This window comes from Amia ocellicauda, chromosome 8 (assembly GCF_036373705.1).
Source record: "Amia ocellicauda isolate fAmiCal2 chromosome 8, fAmiCal2.hap1, whole genome shotgun sequence".
Lineage (NCBI taxonomy): Eukaryota > Metazoa > Chordata > Actinopteri > Amiiformes > Amiidae > Amia > Amia ocellicauda.
Window position 1 is genome coordinate 15,451,158 of NC_089857.1, and position 18,668 is coordinate 15,469,825.

At 39.5% G+C, this 18,668-nt stretch overlaps 1 protein-coding gene across 6 annotated transcripts in view; it reads left to right on the forward strand.

Moving 5' to 3' along the window:
• Nucleotides 1-533: 533 nt before the first annotated feature.
• Nucleotides 534-18,668, forward strand: part of LOC136755513 (FYN-binding protein 1) — a 37,829-nt gene continuing 19,694 nt past the window's right edge. For 3 of the 6 annotated variants that reach the window (XR_010817681.1, XM_066712163.1, XM_066712167.1), the window contains exons 1-2: nucleotides 10,571-10,652; nucleotides 16,614-17,652. Coding sequence is in view for 5 of the 6 variants with exons in the window: in XM_066712163.1 (XP_066568260.1) it covers nucleotides 10,605-10,652; nucleotides 16,614-17,652 (1,087 nt within the window). In the remaining variant the exon portion in view is untranslated. Of the gene's footprint in view, nucleotides 623-10,570; nucleotides 10,653-14,201; nucleotides 14,290-15,236; nucleotides 15,346-16,613; nucleotides 17,653-18,668 lie in introns of those variants that run through there. The other 3 variants (XM_066712164.1, XM_066712166.1, XM_066712165.1) reach the window with 3 other exon arrangements.

Genomic DNA, 18,668 nt, shown 5'->3' on the forward strand with positions numbered 1-18,668 from the left:
AGACTGCATAATACCAGTATCTCTGGAATAAACAGAAAGAATGACACACTCTGGCTTTCTGTCAGAATATGGTGGAAAGCTTCCCTTTCCCACATAAGGCAAGCACCATATTACATACGCTGTGTCCAACTGTATTTGTTTTTTTGTTTTTGCTAGTAGTATATGTGTACGTGCATGTGGTTTCACAGACACACATAGCCTATAGGTTTCAATTTACTGAATTAGGCTGTGTATATAAACCACAAAATATATGTCTGTTTTTACTTATTTAATGAATAGTTTACACTGAAAAGTAGCCACAATAAAATGCATTCTAATTTAACCAGTTGAAACGCAGTAAACATGGGCATTAAACATTTAATTGGTTTTCTTCACTGTGTTACTGCAGCATTTGGAAACTGATGAGTTAATCTCTGCCACATTTAGTAACAGTGGAAAGAACTGGTCTGCAGCATGGAGTAGGCAAATATAAAGAGAGATCAATAGGCTGATACGGCTTCCTGTGATTACTTTATTGAGAAGCCTCATAATCGCCTGGGGAAGTTAAAACTGCCAGACAGTGTTTCTGCACAGCCTCGCTTCACATCACATGCCGGAGGGCTGCTTGTTACAGGACAAAATGGTAAGCAAACAGGTTGATTTCTTTTTTTGTATCCTTTGAATCAGAATAGGTAGAAAGGCTAGTGAAAAGCAATTGAGTTGTATACATATCTGTTGATCTGAAAGTGTGTATATCAGGGTAGGGTGTGCAATGGACACAACATGTCACTGTCCACAAAATTCCACTGGAAATTAAGGGATTATTAAGACTTCCTGGAATATATACATAGATATATACATAGTTTGTTAACCTTAAACTCTAGAGTTACTGAATCCACCAGGTTTATCACAGTTGTAAATCTGCTGTAAATGTGTTGTCTGTGCAGTACTTTCTTACTCATAATCATGAAGTCTTCTGTAAAACTAAACAAGGACTGTAGGTGGACCAATTAAGACTCCTTTCTTCCCTAGAATGATATACGAATTGTTTAGTTTCGGTTACGTTTTGTTTTAATCTTTAATACAAAAGTATTGATATTTTTCCCCCTAGGAAAATTAAGTAAATAATTTGCTGTTGTAACTTTGATAATACACAAAACAAAACTGAGATGTAACCAAATGAAGAGCAGCCCTTCTCATTCATAATTATGTAATCTGCAAAAAGAGCAAGTGAAACTCCTGAAGCTTTCCACCCAATTTAAATGTTACTATTCTCATACGTGGTGTTGTGTCCTCACGCAAGCTCTAAAGAAAAGAGACCTTTTGTTTTGGTTCTTGCTGAAGGAAAATATACTAGTTCGGCCAGTCTGTAAATTTTTTTAATGGCGTTTCGCTGGACTGTTACAAAGTGTGCATAATAGGAGAAGTATAGGACACGAGGTTCGGGACTCTTCCAGCTGAGCATTGCAAAACTGTCCTGTGTGACTGGACTAGGTTGTGCAAGAGACTTGACTGGCTCTGGGAGAGCGGTTGTTTTCTCTTTTGAAAAGCCTCAGTTCCTCTTAATCTCAAAAGCTGCATTACTTTGTTTGGCACAATCACTGTGTTCTGTTAATGTGACTTTCAAATAGCCCTATGGAGAATGTGGTCTGCAGGACCCCCTCACCCTGCTCTGCCTCCATTCATCGCTTTGTTCAGGGTGGGCTGTGCCACCTGGTCTCAACACCAGCATTGCCTCTTCTTGAGGACACACTGAACCTGCATGCCAAGTCATCTTTTCTTTTTTGTAATAGTTCATGGGCACCATAACCAGAATGTTGCTCATTGCAAGCTAAGTAATAAGCTGTCCAAAATTAGACCACATCAATGTTTAAAAAAAGTTAAAGTATGCATTAAAAACATATAGTGACAACACAATCAGAATAAGATAAGGTTACATAAAGCATTTGAATATTTATGTACTTCTGTGTTTCTATATGTTGTGCAGAAGTCAGTTTAATGACAGTTTTCAGAGACTTCAATATAGGGTAGAGAATTACACATATAAAAATAACATTCACATCCTCTTGTCTATTTATACTTTCAGTATTATTAAAATGATATGCTTCCTCCTTGCGACACGAAAAACATTATTTTCTAATACATATTTTTCTGATGTAATTTGAAACAATTAGTTTATTGTGGCTTTTGGTCAGGGGTGTGACGAGAAATTGCATCAGTGATCACCCACACATTGTACTGTGAATTAGCTTGCAATGTGTTTCAATTAAAAGGCCCATACACCTCGACTCGGCTGTATATTATTAGAGAGTTGGCAGAAGACATCCTACAGCAAGTCAGTGGCCAGAAGACATTACCTGGACTGTGATCAACACATTGAAACAGTAGCTTGAGGTCATTCCCGAGCAGCTAGCCTGAAAGAACAGTTCAACATTGATCATGTGTTTTGTATTGGGGAATCCCAGTTGTTTCCCCTCTTTTATGTTCACTGAAGGAGCTTACTTCTTATCCCAGAAATGATTACTGGCTTCAGAAAAGTCTTCCCAAAGTAGATTGTCAGGAAATGCTCAGGCAGTGAGGCTAATGCACTCCAAATATATCATCCTTTGTTAGTTCCTCTTCTGAGGCTGCTAGGAGCCTTTTTTTTGTTACAGTGGTAAATCAGCATGATACATAATAATCTAAGCAGATAATAACAAAATTAAAAACACCAGTTAAAGGAAGTGCAACAAGCAAAGAGGCAATTTAAGAAAGTCCACCTGCTACAAACTTATTTAACTTCCTAATGAACTGCAACATAATACGGATGGATTTGTGAATGGATTTATTTATTACTTTTACATAGGAGTGTAGAATGGAGTTTTGAAGACAGTCTGCATCAACAAGTACTTCCACTTTTGCATGTGCTTTTCAGTTTCTATTCCCTTCTTTGAACACCTGCAAGGACAATTCTCCACCTGTGTCCAAAGCCAAAGGCATGGGTTTATTTTTATACGATGGCAACATAAATATCTTAGTACCTCAACTACCAGATAAAGGCTATTGTACACCATGGCTGCTTATTACCATTGTATGGGATATACTGCATAGTCTAGACTAGCATGGTTGACAAATTTGCACCCATTAAGCATATCAGAAAATCTGTGTTCCACAAGCCCAGACTACAGATGAAAAATTAATGCGTAACTTCAGTCAATAGTATGATACAGAGAAACACAGCTCCTGGGGTTTTATGAATCCGAGCTCTGAAAACTTCTTCAGTCCTGAGAACTGGAGAGCAAAGAGATAATAATAATAAAGCAATGCAGAGACATTGATTCCAGTCACACAGTCCCCCGGGTGCTGGGCAGACCAGAAGAGCGATCTGCACACTTCGGATTAGGGAATGGCATTGTAGCCTTCACAGCTGCAAAGGCACAGCGGGTAAGTGTTTGTTAGAGGATGGAGGACAGCAAAGTACCCATCAGCAAGCAAATGGTAAGCTAGTGATGCTATTAAAATGTATTTTTTCCTGAAAGTTCTTAAATGGATATTACTGGGTATTAATCCTTTGTTAATGAATGGCAATGTCTGTACCAAATATACCGCAAGAAAAGAAAATGGCTATCGTTTTTCTTTCATTTGTATGGAATGGGAAACCTCTGGAAAGATTGCACCTGCCATATGTGTAATGGATAGTAGTATAGGGTGTATGGTGACTGATTTTTGTGATTCCTCTTTACTGTGAGTTTTTTGTGGGTGGAGGAAACACAGGCTCTTTTAAGAATGGCTTGTAATTATTTTAGTTTGCTTAACACATGACCCTTCACTGTAGTATGCCTGTCCCACCAACAGCTTAGCTGGTTTAGGCAAAAGTCATGTGTTATTCTTAGGGCAAATACCCTTTTCTTTGTATTAACGTACCAAACAACAAAACCTCGGAGTTAGCACTTCTGTTTTAAAATGTAGGGTTTGCAGTTTTTGGCATAAAATTGTATATACAGACAGGTGACAATTTAAAGGAAAAACCTGAATAAACGAGTGGAGGAACATAACGAATGCAGATGCCTCCAAACAGGTGTGCTGCATGATAGAATTAAGCAATTAACATCCTGTCATGCTCTGTGTATAAAAATGCTGAGCAGGCCCAGTTGACCTTGATTTTGCATCAAGATAGCGAGAGGACAAGATCTAAGTGACTTTGAAAGAGGGGTCATTATTGGGGCACGAATGGCAGGAGCTTCAGTCACACAGACGCTCAACCGGGCTAGTGTCCTCGACAAGTGGGCGAGTGCATGTGTGGCGACACCAAGAGAATGGTACAAGCCTGACTACTTGACCCCTACAGTGAGAGGGTCCAGAGGCTCTGTTATGCTGTGGGGGGCATTTTCCTGGCATGGTTTGGGTCCACTTGTCTCTTAGAGGGAAGGGTCACTGCAAATCACTACAAAGTTATTCTGAGTGATCACCTTTATCCTATGGTGACGCATTTCTATCCTGATGGGAGTGGTCTCTTCCAGGATGACAATGTCCCATCCACAGGGCACAAGGGTCACTGAATGGTTTGATGAGTATGAAAATTATGTGAATCATATGCTATGGCCTTCGCAGTCACCAGATCTCAAACCAGTTGAACACCTATTAGAGATTTTGGACTGACGTGTTAGACAGCACTCTCCACCACCATCATCAAAACACCAAATGAGGGAATATCTTTTGGAAGAATGGTGTTCATCCCTCCAGTAGAGTCCAGAGACTCGTACAATCTGTGCCAAGAGCACTGAAGCTGTTCTGGCGCCTCGTAGTGACCCAACACTTTACTCTTTGACACTTTATCTTGGTTTTTCCTTTTATTTGTCACCCGTCTGTATATATGTAGATATACATACACTGATCAGTCATAACATTATGACCACTGACAGGTGAAGTGAATAACACTGATAATCTGGTTATCATGGCACCTGTCAGTGGGTGGGATATATTAGGCAGCAAGTGAACATTTTGTCCTCAAAGTTGATGTGTTAGAAGCAGGAAAAATGGGCAAGCGTAAGGATCTGAGCGACTTTGACAAGGGCCAAATTGTGATGGCTAGACGACTGGGTCAGAGCATCTCCAAAACTGCACTCTTGTGGGGTGTTCCCGGTCTGCAGTGGTCAGTACCTATCAAAAGTGGTCCAAGGAAGGAAAAGCAGTGAACCGGCAACAGGGTCATGGGCGGCCAAGGCTCATTGATGCACGTGGGGAGCGAAGGCTGGCCCGTGTGGTCCGATCCAACAGACGAGCTACTGTAGCTCAAATTGCTGAAAAAGTTAATGCTGGTTCTGATAGAAAGGTGTCAGAACACACAGTGCATCGCAGTTTGTTGCGTATGGGGCTGTGTAGCCGCAGACCAGTCAGGGTGCCCATGCTGATCCCTGTCCACTGCCGAAAGTGCATACAATGGGCACGTGAGCATCAGAACTGGACCACGGAGCAATGGAAGAAGGTGGCCTGGTCTGATGAATCATGAGTTCAAGGTGTTGACTTGGCCTCCAAATTCCCCAGATCTCAATCCAATCGAGCATCTGTGGGATGTGCTGGACAAACAAGTCCGATCCATGGAGGCCCCACCTCGCAACTTACAGGACTTAAAGGATCTGCTGCTAATGTCTTGGTGCCAGATACCACAGCACACCTTCAGAGGTCTAGTGGAGTCCATGCCTCGACGGGTCAGAGCTGTTTTGGCGGCAAAAGGGGGACCTACACAATATTAGGCAGGTGGTCATAATGTTATGGCTGATTGGTGCATTATATATATACACTCACCTAAAGGATTATTAGGAGCACCTGTTCAATTTCTCATTAATGCAATTATCTAATCAACCAATCACATGGCAGTTGCTTCAATGCATTTAGGGGTGTGGTCCTGGTCAAGACAATCTCCTGAACTCCAAACTGAATGTCTGAATGGGAAAGAAAGGTGATTTAAGCAATTTTGAGCGTGGCATGGTTGTTGGTGCCAGACGGGCCGGTCTGAGTATTTCACAATCTGCTCAGTTACTGGGATTTTCACGCACAACCATTTCTAGGGTTTACAAAGAATGGTGTGAAAAGGGAAAAACATCCAGTATGCGGCAGTCCTGCGGGCGAAAATGCCTTGTTGATGCTAGAGGTCAGAGGAGAATGGGCCGACTGATTCAAGCTGATAGAAGAGCAACTTTGACTGAAATAACCACTCGTTACAACCGAGGTATGCAGCAAAGCATTTGTGAAGCCACAACACGTACAACCTTGAGGCGGATGGGCTACAACAGCAGAAGACCCCACCGGGTACCACTCATCTCCACTACAAATAGGAAAAAGAGGCTACAATTTGCACAAGCTCACCAAAATTGGACAGTTGAAGACTGGAAAAATGTTGCCTGGTCTGATGAGTCTCGATTTCTGTTGAGACATTCAGATGGTAGAGTCAGAATTTGGCGTAAACAGAATGAGAACATGGATCATCATGCCTTGTTACCACTGTGCAGGCTGGTGGTGGTGGTGTAATGGTGTGGGGGATGTTTTCTTGGCACACTTTAGGCCCCTTAGTGCCAATAGGGCATCGTTTAAATGCCACGGCCTACCTGAGCATTGTTTCTGACCATGTCCATCCCTTTATGACCAGGATGTACCCATCCTCTGATGGCTACTTCCAGCAGGATAATGCACCATGTCACAAAGGTCGAATCATTTCAAATTGGTTTCTTGAACATGACAATGAGTTCACTGTACTAAACTGGCCCCCACAGTCACCAGATCTCAACCCAATAGAGCATCTTTGGGATGTGGTGGAACGGGAGCTTCGTGCCCTGGATGTGCATCCCACAAATCTCCATCAACTGCAAGATGCTATCCTATCAATATGGGCCAACATTTCTAAAGAATGCTTTCAGCACCTTGTTGAATCAATGCCACGTAGAATTAAGGCAGTTCTGAAGGCGAAAGGGGGTCAAACACAGTATTAGTATGGTGTTCCTAATAATCCTTTAGGTGAGTGTATATATATATATATATATATATATATATATATATATATCTAACTAATAATACATACACATATAAGGCAATTGATTTGTGTACTGCAATTCTAAAAGAACAAGAGAATGATATGAGGAAGTTCAAGATAAGCAGCAAGCCCGAGTAACACTGATAGGTCGACTTAAAATTGAGAAACACAGTTGCATGAGATCTTGCTGCAAGTTTTTATCATTTCTGGGGATAATTATAATTGTGTTCTGAAACTTTTACAGACTGGAGATCCCTTTTCATGGACTTTTTAAAAAAAAAAGGCAACTGAAATCAATATTTTCTCACAGTCTCTTCTTTGCTAAACCGTGTCAATTTCATCACATGCAGGGAGCAGTCCCTCCCACCAGATGATCCTGTCACTTGTCTCTTCCTTTCAGTTGTGTCAGGGTAACAGGGTTGGTCCCTGTGTGTGATTTAATCTGTCCGTGTGACTATGGCAACCCTGCCAGTGGACTCTAGCAGAGAGAAGAAAGTGAGGATGTATTTATTTTGTAAACTCAAGAACATGATATAACAAGCAAACACTATATAATCTTAATACTAGTAAGATGTTTCTCTGGTAATTATGTTTTCATGAAACACTGATCGGTTGACCATTAAATAAAATAATCGTGCTGAGTCATTTTTGATCATGATGAAAGCTTGCCAACTTATTCAGAGGTGTTTCAACTCTTGTCTGCAGCAGTCAATCTGGGTGACAAATCCGGTGACAAAGCTTTGTTCTAGTGTATTTCAGTTGGGTTTGTCGAAATGCAGCTTAAAGCGCATAGGGAAGAAAAGTCTCCACAAAACTAAATAGAAAGGTGCAGAACTCCAGTAGTGTGAGTATGAGTTAAAGAAATCCCCTTTAACATTGTGATCCTTCAATGTTTTCCATTTGAGAGCTGCTCTTGTGAAATGACTGTTTAGTTCCCAGTACTCAATACATGGATTTACATAATTTGTGACACCAGGATAGAGTGAGCTTCTCTGAGGCTCATTTCCTTGAACTAGTGAAATGCTGCTGTGATGTCATAATAAGCACTTTGTTATCCCTTATCAGTCTTGTTTTTCTCCCCTCCCCCCCGTAGCTGGTCAGCCCCATTTAAATGATAGATGGGAGATTAAGTATCAAAAACACACATGCTAAGAGGTTACACTGAAACTGTACAAAGCACTACTAAGGCCACATGCAGAATAGTGCGTACTATTCTTGTCTCTCTCCACCTAATAAAAACTATATGTATCCCATAAATGAATTCCAGAGAAGAGCAATAACAATCCCAAGGCAAAAGGAGCTATGACTCACGATGATTAAAGGAGTTGATTTTTTTATTTTTTGTTCCCGTAAGGATACAGTGGGTAATGCAATCTGGTGTGGTCAATGCAAGGCTAGGATTAAGTTAGAAATGTCAGCATCAGGCCTAACTGCATCTGTGTCAGACAGATATTTATTTTGCTTTGTATGTACTTAAATATTCATGACTTGGGATGAGCTTTTGAAGGATCAGTCTGTCTGCCCTTTTACATCTTTTCTTCTTTCCATCTCAGGCCCTTTTGTCTTTACAGATGCAGATTTTCTGTTGCTTGGTTCTGTGCTCCATTTCATGAAACATTGACCCCTTTCAATGCTGCTCCCAATTGGTGAATAATGCGTATATGACCGCCATGTTTTATATCCTTACCCTTTCTTCATGTACAAGAGCCGAGCTGATACTCCTGTGTAGTTCCTGTCATATTGGTAATGTGAAGCTTTAACACTGTCTTATCATTGCTCACTCAAGAGACGTAGTAAGAAGAAAAGCTAGTTTTTCAAAGGCACAATGTCACTGCATTCTTCAGGAAGGTGAAATGTGACAGAAATTGGGTTTCAATAGTAAAATGGGCCTAAATACATTATTGTTTTTCAATAGCAAAACAGGCGTCTTTACCCATCTTTAATAGATAAGGTGATGCCCTGAATGATTTCAATGAATCATTGAATGATTATTATTTAAACCCTAAACTAATCCATTTATACATTAACTGGTAGATTAGCATCCTCTGGTGGCCGAAAGTTTTTCCACAGCAACACATCCCGCTTTTCATTATATGTTTTGGGCAATTAACAGTCATCTCTGCTGAGAATTTGAAATTATGTAACAGGGCTTTTTTCTTCTTCTGTGTAAGATTTGAGGGTAACTGCTTGCCCCCTCACAGTACTGCTTAGTGCAACTGGAGACAAAACATATGATAGACGCAGATTCATTGTTCTCACCTGTATCATACAGGGTTTTGACAACTTTGTCCATTCAAATTCCCGATTTGCCTAGTTTTTAACAGCTAAACTAGTAAGAATTCTGAAATGACAGCTCTGTTACTTCTACTTCCACGGACACAGATGTTAGTCAGTTAAACAAGTGAAGACTCACAACAAAAGTGAAATAAAAAGACTATGAAAGAAAGTACTTCTCATATTCTCAGGCTGCTCAACAATCAACAGGGTGACTTTTAGCTTTCAGTACTGTGCAGGCTTTTAATAATGGCCATATGATGTCTTTTTATTTACCAGACAAAGTTGCTAACTGAAATACAGTATACTCTTGTCACTGTTGGCATCAGGTTTATTTTGGCTTGCTTGTGGCTGTAAACCACAGAGCTTTTTCAAAGCCAGTGTTTGTATGTGTCTCAGAAGCTGATCAGCACTCGCAGTAACATTGTGTACTTATGCCTCATTGAAGTGTGTTATAGTTATTACCACATGGGCCCTTTGTATATAGTATAGAGTAGAGGGGAAGGTTGCGTACAGTGGAATATCGGCCACTGAACACATATACACACCATTTCACTTTTTTGTATTTAAGTTCTTAGTCAGTTATCCCAGTATCCAAGTATCTTCTCCCATTTTTAAAGCAGAGAGTCCTTTGATCAGTCTTCCTGACCACAGGACATGGAGATACCTGAGGTTATAGGAGCTTTGAAGATTAATATTCAATGTAATTTGCAAAATATCTCACCCTCTGTTCTAGAGAGGATTTTGCTGTTTTTCAATTGGGAAGAAATACCTCCATTTTTGTATTTTCTAGCTATAAGGGAGGATAACAACACAAAGTACAGGTATTCATCTAATGAAATAAAATAATTGTATTAATTTGTTTTTGTTTGAAAACAAAGCCATGAAAAAAGGAAAAACAAAACTAAAAAAATGCATCAGAGATTATGGTTGAAAAAATTCTGCTTCCGTAAAGGAGCATCAATGGAGAGAGCCTTGCCTCGGGTCAGCATTTTAAGTGTTCCTCTTCCTCTGTAATTTGCTTACATGTGTTTATTTGTTTTTTGTTCAATCTGGTAATGGAGTTCCCCAGGTTCCCCTTCTAGCAAGGTCTGTTTTAAAGTCATTGCCTTTCTTGCACAGGAGTCGGACATTGTGGAACTTGTTTTTAAGCAACTACCGAAAATGTTGAGGAGATGAACAGCGCTCTGGAAACTTTCCAGTGTCCATTTGAGATAACAGCATGTTGTCATCCAGTACCCCCCCACACACACACATTCCCTCTATCCCCTGCGTCAGCGTGTTTTTCACATTCAGCTGCATATCATACAATGTGCATCTAGGCTACACGATCCATGTGTCCGCAATGTTCCCTTCAGTGACCCGGACTGACAGTAGCCGCACTACTCGCCCTGTAAGTAATCGTTTAAATGGTATTACTATGGTTGGAAAAAGGGCCTTATGATAACATGTCTTATTCAATGATTCTGTATTATTTTGGAAAGCCTGAGGGCATGTTAAAATACAATGCTGTAAACATATGCCATTTACATAAATTATAAGTGCTATTCAAAGCTTACTTTATTATGAAGCTGTTATTTGAATTGTTCTCCCAAAAAGTCTCCATCTAGCTATTACAAAAGTTCCTCGGGTGTTTATTGATTTGTCCACATGCCATACTTAATAATGAAAACAAACCTCATTCCTTAAACATTTGAATGCCTCGAAAACATGGCATTAACAAGCATATGCACTTTAAATGGAATCCCTGTACTCTATTGACATAATCCCCAAACTCCTTTCTATGATTTAGTGCCAAAATTGATCTTTTACAGTTACATCCACACCGTGTAAGCCTTTTTGTTCTGAAATACTTATTTTTATGCAACTGTTATTTTCAGATAGGGGAATTTCAGTCTAGTTCCTGACTGTGGTGTTGGCTTCCTCCTTTTGCTGCACTATGCAGTTTAGATACTGTACCACTGCAAATGTGTCCTCTAATACCAGCCTTGTTGCAGGCAGGCCAGTCACTTAGGCACATTGATTTCAGTGTTAACTGATTGGTGCATCACCGTTTTTGTATTTTTTCAGAACTAAAATTAGTTGAGTAGACTTCCGTTCAAGATAAGGAATACATGACCTTACACAGTGCAATAAACAAAGTGACCACTAATGTTTTGTGTGTTTTAGAAGACTGGGAGAATGCGGGGGATCCTTATGATGTCATGCAGAAGTTAAGCCCTGGTCTGTGGATGCGATATTATAGTTAAGTGGTGGTGTACTCCGTTAGGTGGCAGTATATCTCTGCTATTTTTACTGGCAGAAAAGACTAAAAGGCAAATGCAAAATTTAAACATAATACAGCCCGTTTAATCTCCTTTCTGTAAGTGCAAAGACGTTTTTTTTTTCTGAGATACTTTGATAACATAAGCTATGCAATATCAAAGATGGACCTCCTGTTCATTTTAATTGGCCATGGTTATATCAGGTGACAGAGGCCCAGCTAAGTTTGTGGGTGGTTTCGAAAGACCTGGCAGCCAAACCCTTACAATTGTTGTCTATCGTGTCCCAATGAAATGGACCTTAGAACAGTTAAATCATGAGCAGGTTTGCTAATGGTGATAGATGAGCAATTCCATTATAGATAAATCCCAATAACCAATTGTTGCTTAAGTACGAGAGGAAGATATTATATATACAAAACATTCAGTGCAGCGTGTAGATCTCTCTTAACCTAAGTAACTGTTGGAAGTTTAAAAACCCTGTGTTAAAATGGGCAGAATTTTTATTTCACAGAGGTATAGATATGATGGTAGGTAACCTTAGCAGATCAATCAGGTAAATTGGGGTCTCATTTAGCAAAATGAAGTACGAAGATAAGTCAGTGGTTTTGTGTCAGATCCAATGTTTGTGACCTATATAGATTAGCCAACAATTTTTGTATAGTGGCTCTCAAAAGTATTTACCCCCCTTGGACTTTTCCACATATCATTGTGTTACAACATGAAATAAGAATGGATTTAATCAGGAGTTTTTGCCACTGATTAACACAGAAAAAGATAATCTGCAAATTGTTCTAAATTAATTACAAATACAAAACAGAAAATAATTGAATGCATAAGTAATCACCCCTTCAGTCAATATTTGGTAGAGGCACCTTTGGCAGCAATTACATCCAGTCTATGTGGATAAGTCTTTACCAGCCTTGCACATCTGGAGACAGCAATTTTTGGCTATTCTTCTTTGCAAAGTTGGATGGGGACTTTTGGTGAACAGCAATTTTCAACTCTTTCCACATATTTTCAATTGGATTGAGGTCCAGGCTTTGACTGGGACACTCCAGGACATTGAACTTTTTGTTTTTAAGCCACTCCAGTGTATGTTTGGGGTCATTGTTCTGCTGGAAGATGAATCTTCTTCCAAGTCCCAGGTCTTTTGCAGACTTCAGCAGGTTTTCTTCCAGAAATTCTCTATACTTTGCTGCATCCATTTTGCCCTCTATCTTTACAAGGTTTCCAGGCCCTGACACAGAGAAGCATCCCCATAGCATGATGCTGCCACCACCATGCTTCTCAGGATCATCAGACTGTAGAATCTTCCTCCGCTTGGTCTCAGAGTCTCCCAAATGCCCTTCTGGCAAACTCAGCTTTGATGTGAATTTTGCGACTCTCCCATAAAGGCCACTTTTGTGAAGCACCCGGGCTATTGTCACAGTATGCACAGTGTCTCCCAGCTCAGCTGTGGAGGACTGTAACTCCTTTAGAGTTGCCATAGGCCTCTTGGTTGCCTCCCTGACTAGTGCCCTTCTCGCCCAGTTTTTGAGGACAGCCTGATCTAATCAGATTCACAGCCATATTCTCTCCATTTGTTAATAATGGACTTTACTGTGCTCCGGAGGATATTCAATGCCTTGGAAATGTTTTTATATCCTACCACTGATTGGTGCTTTTGAAGAACCTTATTCCGGATTTGATTTGAATGTTCCTTTGTCTTCATGATGTAGTTTTTGTCAGGAATTGTACTAACCAATTGTGGGACCTCCCAGAGCCAGGTGTATTTAACCTGAAATCATGTGACACACCTTAATGGCACAGAGGTGGCCTCCATTCAACTAATTACATGACCTCTAAAGACAATTGGTTTCACCACGGCTCAATTAGGTGTGTCACGGCAAAGGGGGTGATTACTTATGCATTCAAGTATTTTCTGTTTTGTATTTGTAATTAATTTAGAAAAAATTGCAGATTGTATTTTTCACTTTGACATTATGGACATTTTTCTGTGTTGATTAGTGGCAAAAACTCCTGATTCAATCTATTCTGATTCCATGTTGTAACACAATGAAATGTGAATAATAGGGGGGTGAATACTTTTGAGAGCCACTGTAGGTGTCTTGTTCAGCTCAGTGCATCTTGTAAAACTTGTAAAACCTGTGACAAATACACGGCTGGGTAATTTAAACACACTATAAAGGGCTATAAAGGGCTTCTTGATGTGAAAAAAACATGAAAGTGAGTTTTGAGTTACACCATTCCCTTAATCATAAATGGGGCAGCTGTACAAGTCGAGATACTATGGACATATGAATACAGATTTGTTTTTGTAAAAATAAAATAATAAGCATACATCCTAGTACAATGATTTAACGTGCAGACAAAACACAGTCCTAGGAATGTGCTGAAGAGAGGGGTAGACATAGGAGAATTTGTGGTAAAATGATAGAAGTGCTGCAGAAGACAGACCTCTGAGACAAATGAATCCCCCATATTGTGGACAGCTACATGATTTTTGTAATGTTCAGAGTTTGCATTGTTCTTGTTTTAGGCCCCAATAGATACATAATGATCTCCATCCAAGATCTAATGTCACCAAAACACAGCAATTATACTTCCTGTGTTCCTTCATTTACGAGAAGTATGTGAAACTGTATCCTGTCTGAAATAGTGATGTTAGCAATAGTTTCACCACTTGCACACACTTCCCTAAACTATTTTATAAGAATAAGCTAAGGTCCGGCAGAATAAAACGTGTTCAAGAGTGTTTCTTCAGAAGTAAGTGATATATTTATTTTGCTGTTTTCTGGGTTCTTTTGGGGGGATTCGGGAATGATTAATATCATGGTTATAATTATTCTCACCCTTCATTTGAAACTATATTTTTGGGTAATTCATTTAAGTTATTAAATATTGTTCATTGGGGAGTACTTCTTTATAAATTATATATTTTTCAGAGTTTGTTGAACATTAATTCAGCTGACAGGAAGCAGTTCAGATTCCAGTGAATTTCCAATATTAGAACATTAAATCATGGACAATTATTTTTGCCATTTGTATTACAAAAACATAACATTAAATAATTGAATGATATTTGAACTAATTAAATGTATAACATTAATCATAGGTACATTGCTTTAATAATACCCATCATTTCTTAACATCTTGCCAAAATATGTAATATAAGTCTCAAAACAACTACATGTGTCCAGCTTTTCATTCCTTCCTTGCTTTGTGTCGCTAATTAAATCTTAAATTGGGCACATATTCTAGTATTAGGATTTAACCCTAGCCCAAACCAAAGTGCAACATATAGGCACACTTGTCAGGACTTGCTTTTCTACTGAAGTATCGCTGCATATTACACCTCTGATCTCAATAAAAAAGTCTGATTTCTCATGTTAAATTATATGCTGCAGTATATGATGAATGAAAGTGCTGTTTTTAACTCCTTTAATATCGTACATTTCGTCTGCGTTGACAGTGACAGGCAATACTTGCACTGCACAATACCCACTGCTGGCCTAATTATTAATTTCTATTTCCCCCTTGACTAACAACAGCCTCCTCAGATTAACATTTTACCATGTCTAGCAATGTGCCCTGGGATCTGGTTTTTAACAATCATGTCTTTAAACAGTTCTTCATTTATAAAACCATTGTGTGTTAAACCACCAAAGACAAGAAGTAAACACACCTCCCAACTTCCTGTTTAGTTCTCACTCATAATACACAATCATTGTATTTCACTTGTTCATACATAAAAGGACACCAAAGGATTAAGTGTAATTAACAACAGTGTACAGATATCTTAGAGGAGGTTAACATGCTGTGGTAAGTTCCTGTTTTGACAAATTATGTTTGTGAGTTCCTTTTTTATGTATGTATTTTTTATTTCTAAAGTTTTTTAGCAAATTTAAGTCTAGGCATTTTTTAATTACTGTCTGTACTCTAGCACTTTCTGGAGCACACACCTTTTCTTTTAAATCAGAAAAAACATTGGAGAAAGCTGCTGTGTTGTAATATGTTTGTCATTCAAAGAAGGTCCTTTTCAAACACATGCTCAATAGCATACCCAGGTTACCATTTAATGCGCCACCCTCTAGGGGAGAGAACTGCTTGAAAATAGTTTTAATCCATTATTTTACATCTGCAATCCATTTTGGCTGAGCAGTGCCTTCAATGAAGAAGGAGAAAATAATGCCAGTTTCTTTTGTGATGTTGGAGGGAAAAGGAGGCAAAATCAGGACACAAAGACACCAAGTATACTAGATAGACTAGATCAGGTTGGTTTGTTGCATATCACTGACTGGGATTACATTTTTGTTTAGAGGTGGAAAAAGAGGCAAGGTTATCAAGTCTGTTACAGTAGCCCAGCAAAGGACAGTCTTTTTGGAGTATTTTTTTTTTCTTTCTCACTCGATCGGTTTGTCTTACATTTCACAATCACAAGGACATGGTGAAACGGAAGATGGTTTTATGTGAGACTTCAAGCCTGCGTGACAATGTTACACGTCAGTGATACAGGATGGATGAAAAATTTGATTCACATTTTCCAACTTCCAAACTGTGTTTTCCAAAAGCTTAGGTCTCTTTTCCAAATCTGTGTTGTTTGCTGCTAGATTTGCACTTTGAAACTTCAACAGTGACTTTCGGAAAACCGGTAAATTTGACTGGTGCAAAAAGCTTTGAGCCGTGTTTATTTATTTTGCACAGAGAGTAAACGATGAGTCAACAGAGCTGAGATTTGATCAGCATTAGAGGAGAAACACCTTTCTTGTTTGCTGCTCGGTAATTTGTATACTGTATGTTTATGTAAAACAATACTGATAACATATTTGGATTGCATTACACACTCTTCTCTGTTTGCATGTAACCTAGGCCAGCTTTTGAAAAAGTTGAAAGAGTAACTGCTTTCAACACAGTGTGGCAGTGGTAACCTAAACAGCTCTGTAGGCGATATATAGGAAAGCACATACCACACTCATCAAGCCAGCCAATGAGCTTCACAATTATTTTCATACTAGATACCAGTTCACAAGTTTGCAGCCGCATCTGTTTCCATCTTGAAGATTTATTTTTGCTTTCTTTCTCATCTGCAGGACAACAAGGCGGATGTGAAGGCTATCATGGCCAGGTTCAATACTAATAACAGTCCGGGTGAGGGACTTCCTGGGAGTCGCCCCAAAGTGGCCGTCCACCCAACCTTCTCTGGGGGATCGTCATTACAAGCCAAGAAAGCTACACTAGAGAGCAACCTGTCTGGGAACATGTCCTCCAACACTGCCCCCAAACCAGCGTTCCTCAAGAACACAGGTCCGGTGAAAACCGAAGAAAAGAATGACAAGGATCTTCCTTTCCCCAAGCTTAAGCCGACAGGAAGCAAATTTGGTGGCGTCAACAATGCCCAGGAGGAAAGTAAACCTCCGTTCCCCAGACAGCAATTCAAGCCAAAACCTCCAGAGACGTCAAAGGACAGCGAACCCAAGTCTCCTTTTCCAAAGCCACCGCTGAATAAGCCGACTCTTAGCTCTAACCTTCAGGACAAAGAGCCCAAACCAGCATTTCCAAAGCCCGCAGCTGTGTCCAAGCCTCCCTGGGTCACGGAGAACTCCAAGAGCGAGGAGAAGAGCCCTGGTCCCTCTGCCGGAGTCAAAATGCCTCACCCACCCAAGCCCAAAAGCTCTTTTAAGGTCTTGAAAACGCAAGTGGAGGAAACCAATAAAACTGAGTCTGTGGGAAAGCCATTTTCAGGGGTTGTCCTTAAACAAAGCGGTGGCAGGAACTTCCCAAGTCCTTTAGTGAAGGAAAACAGTGAACCAAAAGACAACAATGACAAAGCTGAAGATACCGCAAAAAGCAACACTAAACCTATGAGTGCTTTAATTGCCAGATTAAACCAGGAAAGCTCAGAGGAGATCAAGCCTCCCCCACAGAAGCCACATTTTGGTGCACCGAAACAAAACATTCCTAACAAGCCACTTATAGACAAATTCCAGAAAGAAAACGAAGACCCATCTGCCCCGAAACGGAACCCTTTGCCTAATAAATTTGCTCTCGGGACCCCACCAGCAAAACCAAACCGGCCCCCAAATGTTAACCTAGAACAATTCAAAAAGGATGCAGAGTCAAAAAATAACGGTAAGCGATTTCTCTGCTAGTTCTTAACAATCTTTTAGAGTAGCTATGAAATATGTAAGCAGAGTCTTACATTTTTGTGCAGCCGGAATGAAAATCATTAAATTATGCAGAACATACCTTTAACTCTCGCTTGAGTGTTTTAGGCAAGCAGCAGAACTATTTAAAGCTTCTTCTGTTAGAAGTTTAATTCATCCTCAATACAGAGATATTTAAACAGCATTTTTTGAGAGTGCTACATACAATTAAAAATATAATCATCTATGCTCCTTTTGTGTTTAACATGTAGTTTCAGATTCATAAACCATTTGCCACCGCACCAGTTTAACACCTGTTCTAATAAGGAAGACAAAAGTAATTCCTTGCCATTTCAGATCTATAATTGTAGTTAAATAATTTAAATTAAATGCTTATTTTATTTATACTTTTGCGTGTTTGTTCTTTAAAAAAAAGAGGTGGTCAAATTAACCTGACATTATTTTATGATGATGTGCCCTTTTGACCTAAAGCCTTGCAAGCATTATTGATTTTGATCACACATGAAATATCTTTCGCTGCTTGTGTTTGAAAATGAAGTGGCACTATTCATCGAAATCCTTGAAAGTCTTTATACTCATTCACACGGTTTCATTTTAAACCATTGAGAATACGAACAGCTGATTAATTTACCGGGAAATAAATCCTCTCTTATGTACATTTGTTTAGTGTATAAAAGTGTGAACCTAATTGTCTATTAGGTTGTGAACTTGCTGAGTTCACAGGATACAAGTAGTGGATGGCTTTCCCAACATGCCTATCTCATTCTAATGCTCTGCAGTTGTAGCAGGTGATCTGAGCCAAGTAATTATGATGCCACATTAGATGAACGTTGGGCAGTGGGGGTGATAATGGGAGCCTCTGAGTTTCTATATTATGTAAAATAAAGTTAAATAAAATACAATGTTAAAAATATAGAGATGGGGACTGACGTATTCTGCATCAAACTAATTTCCTTTGCATTTTGAACTAAGCTGATTAAT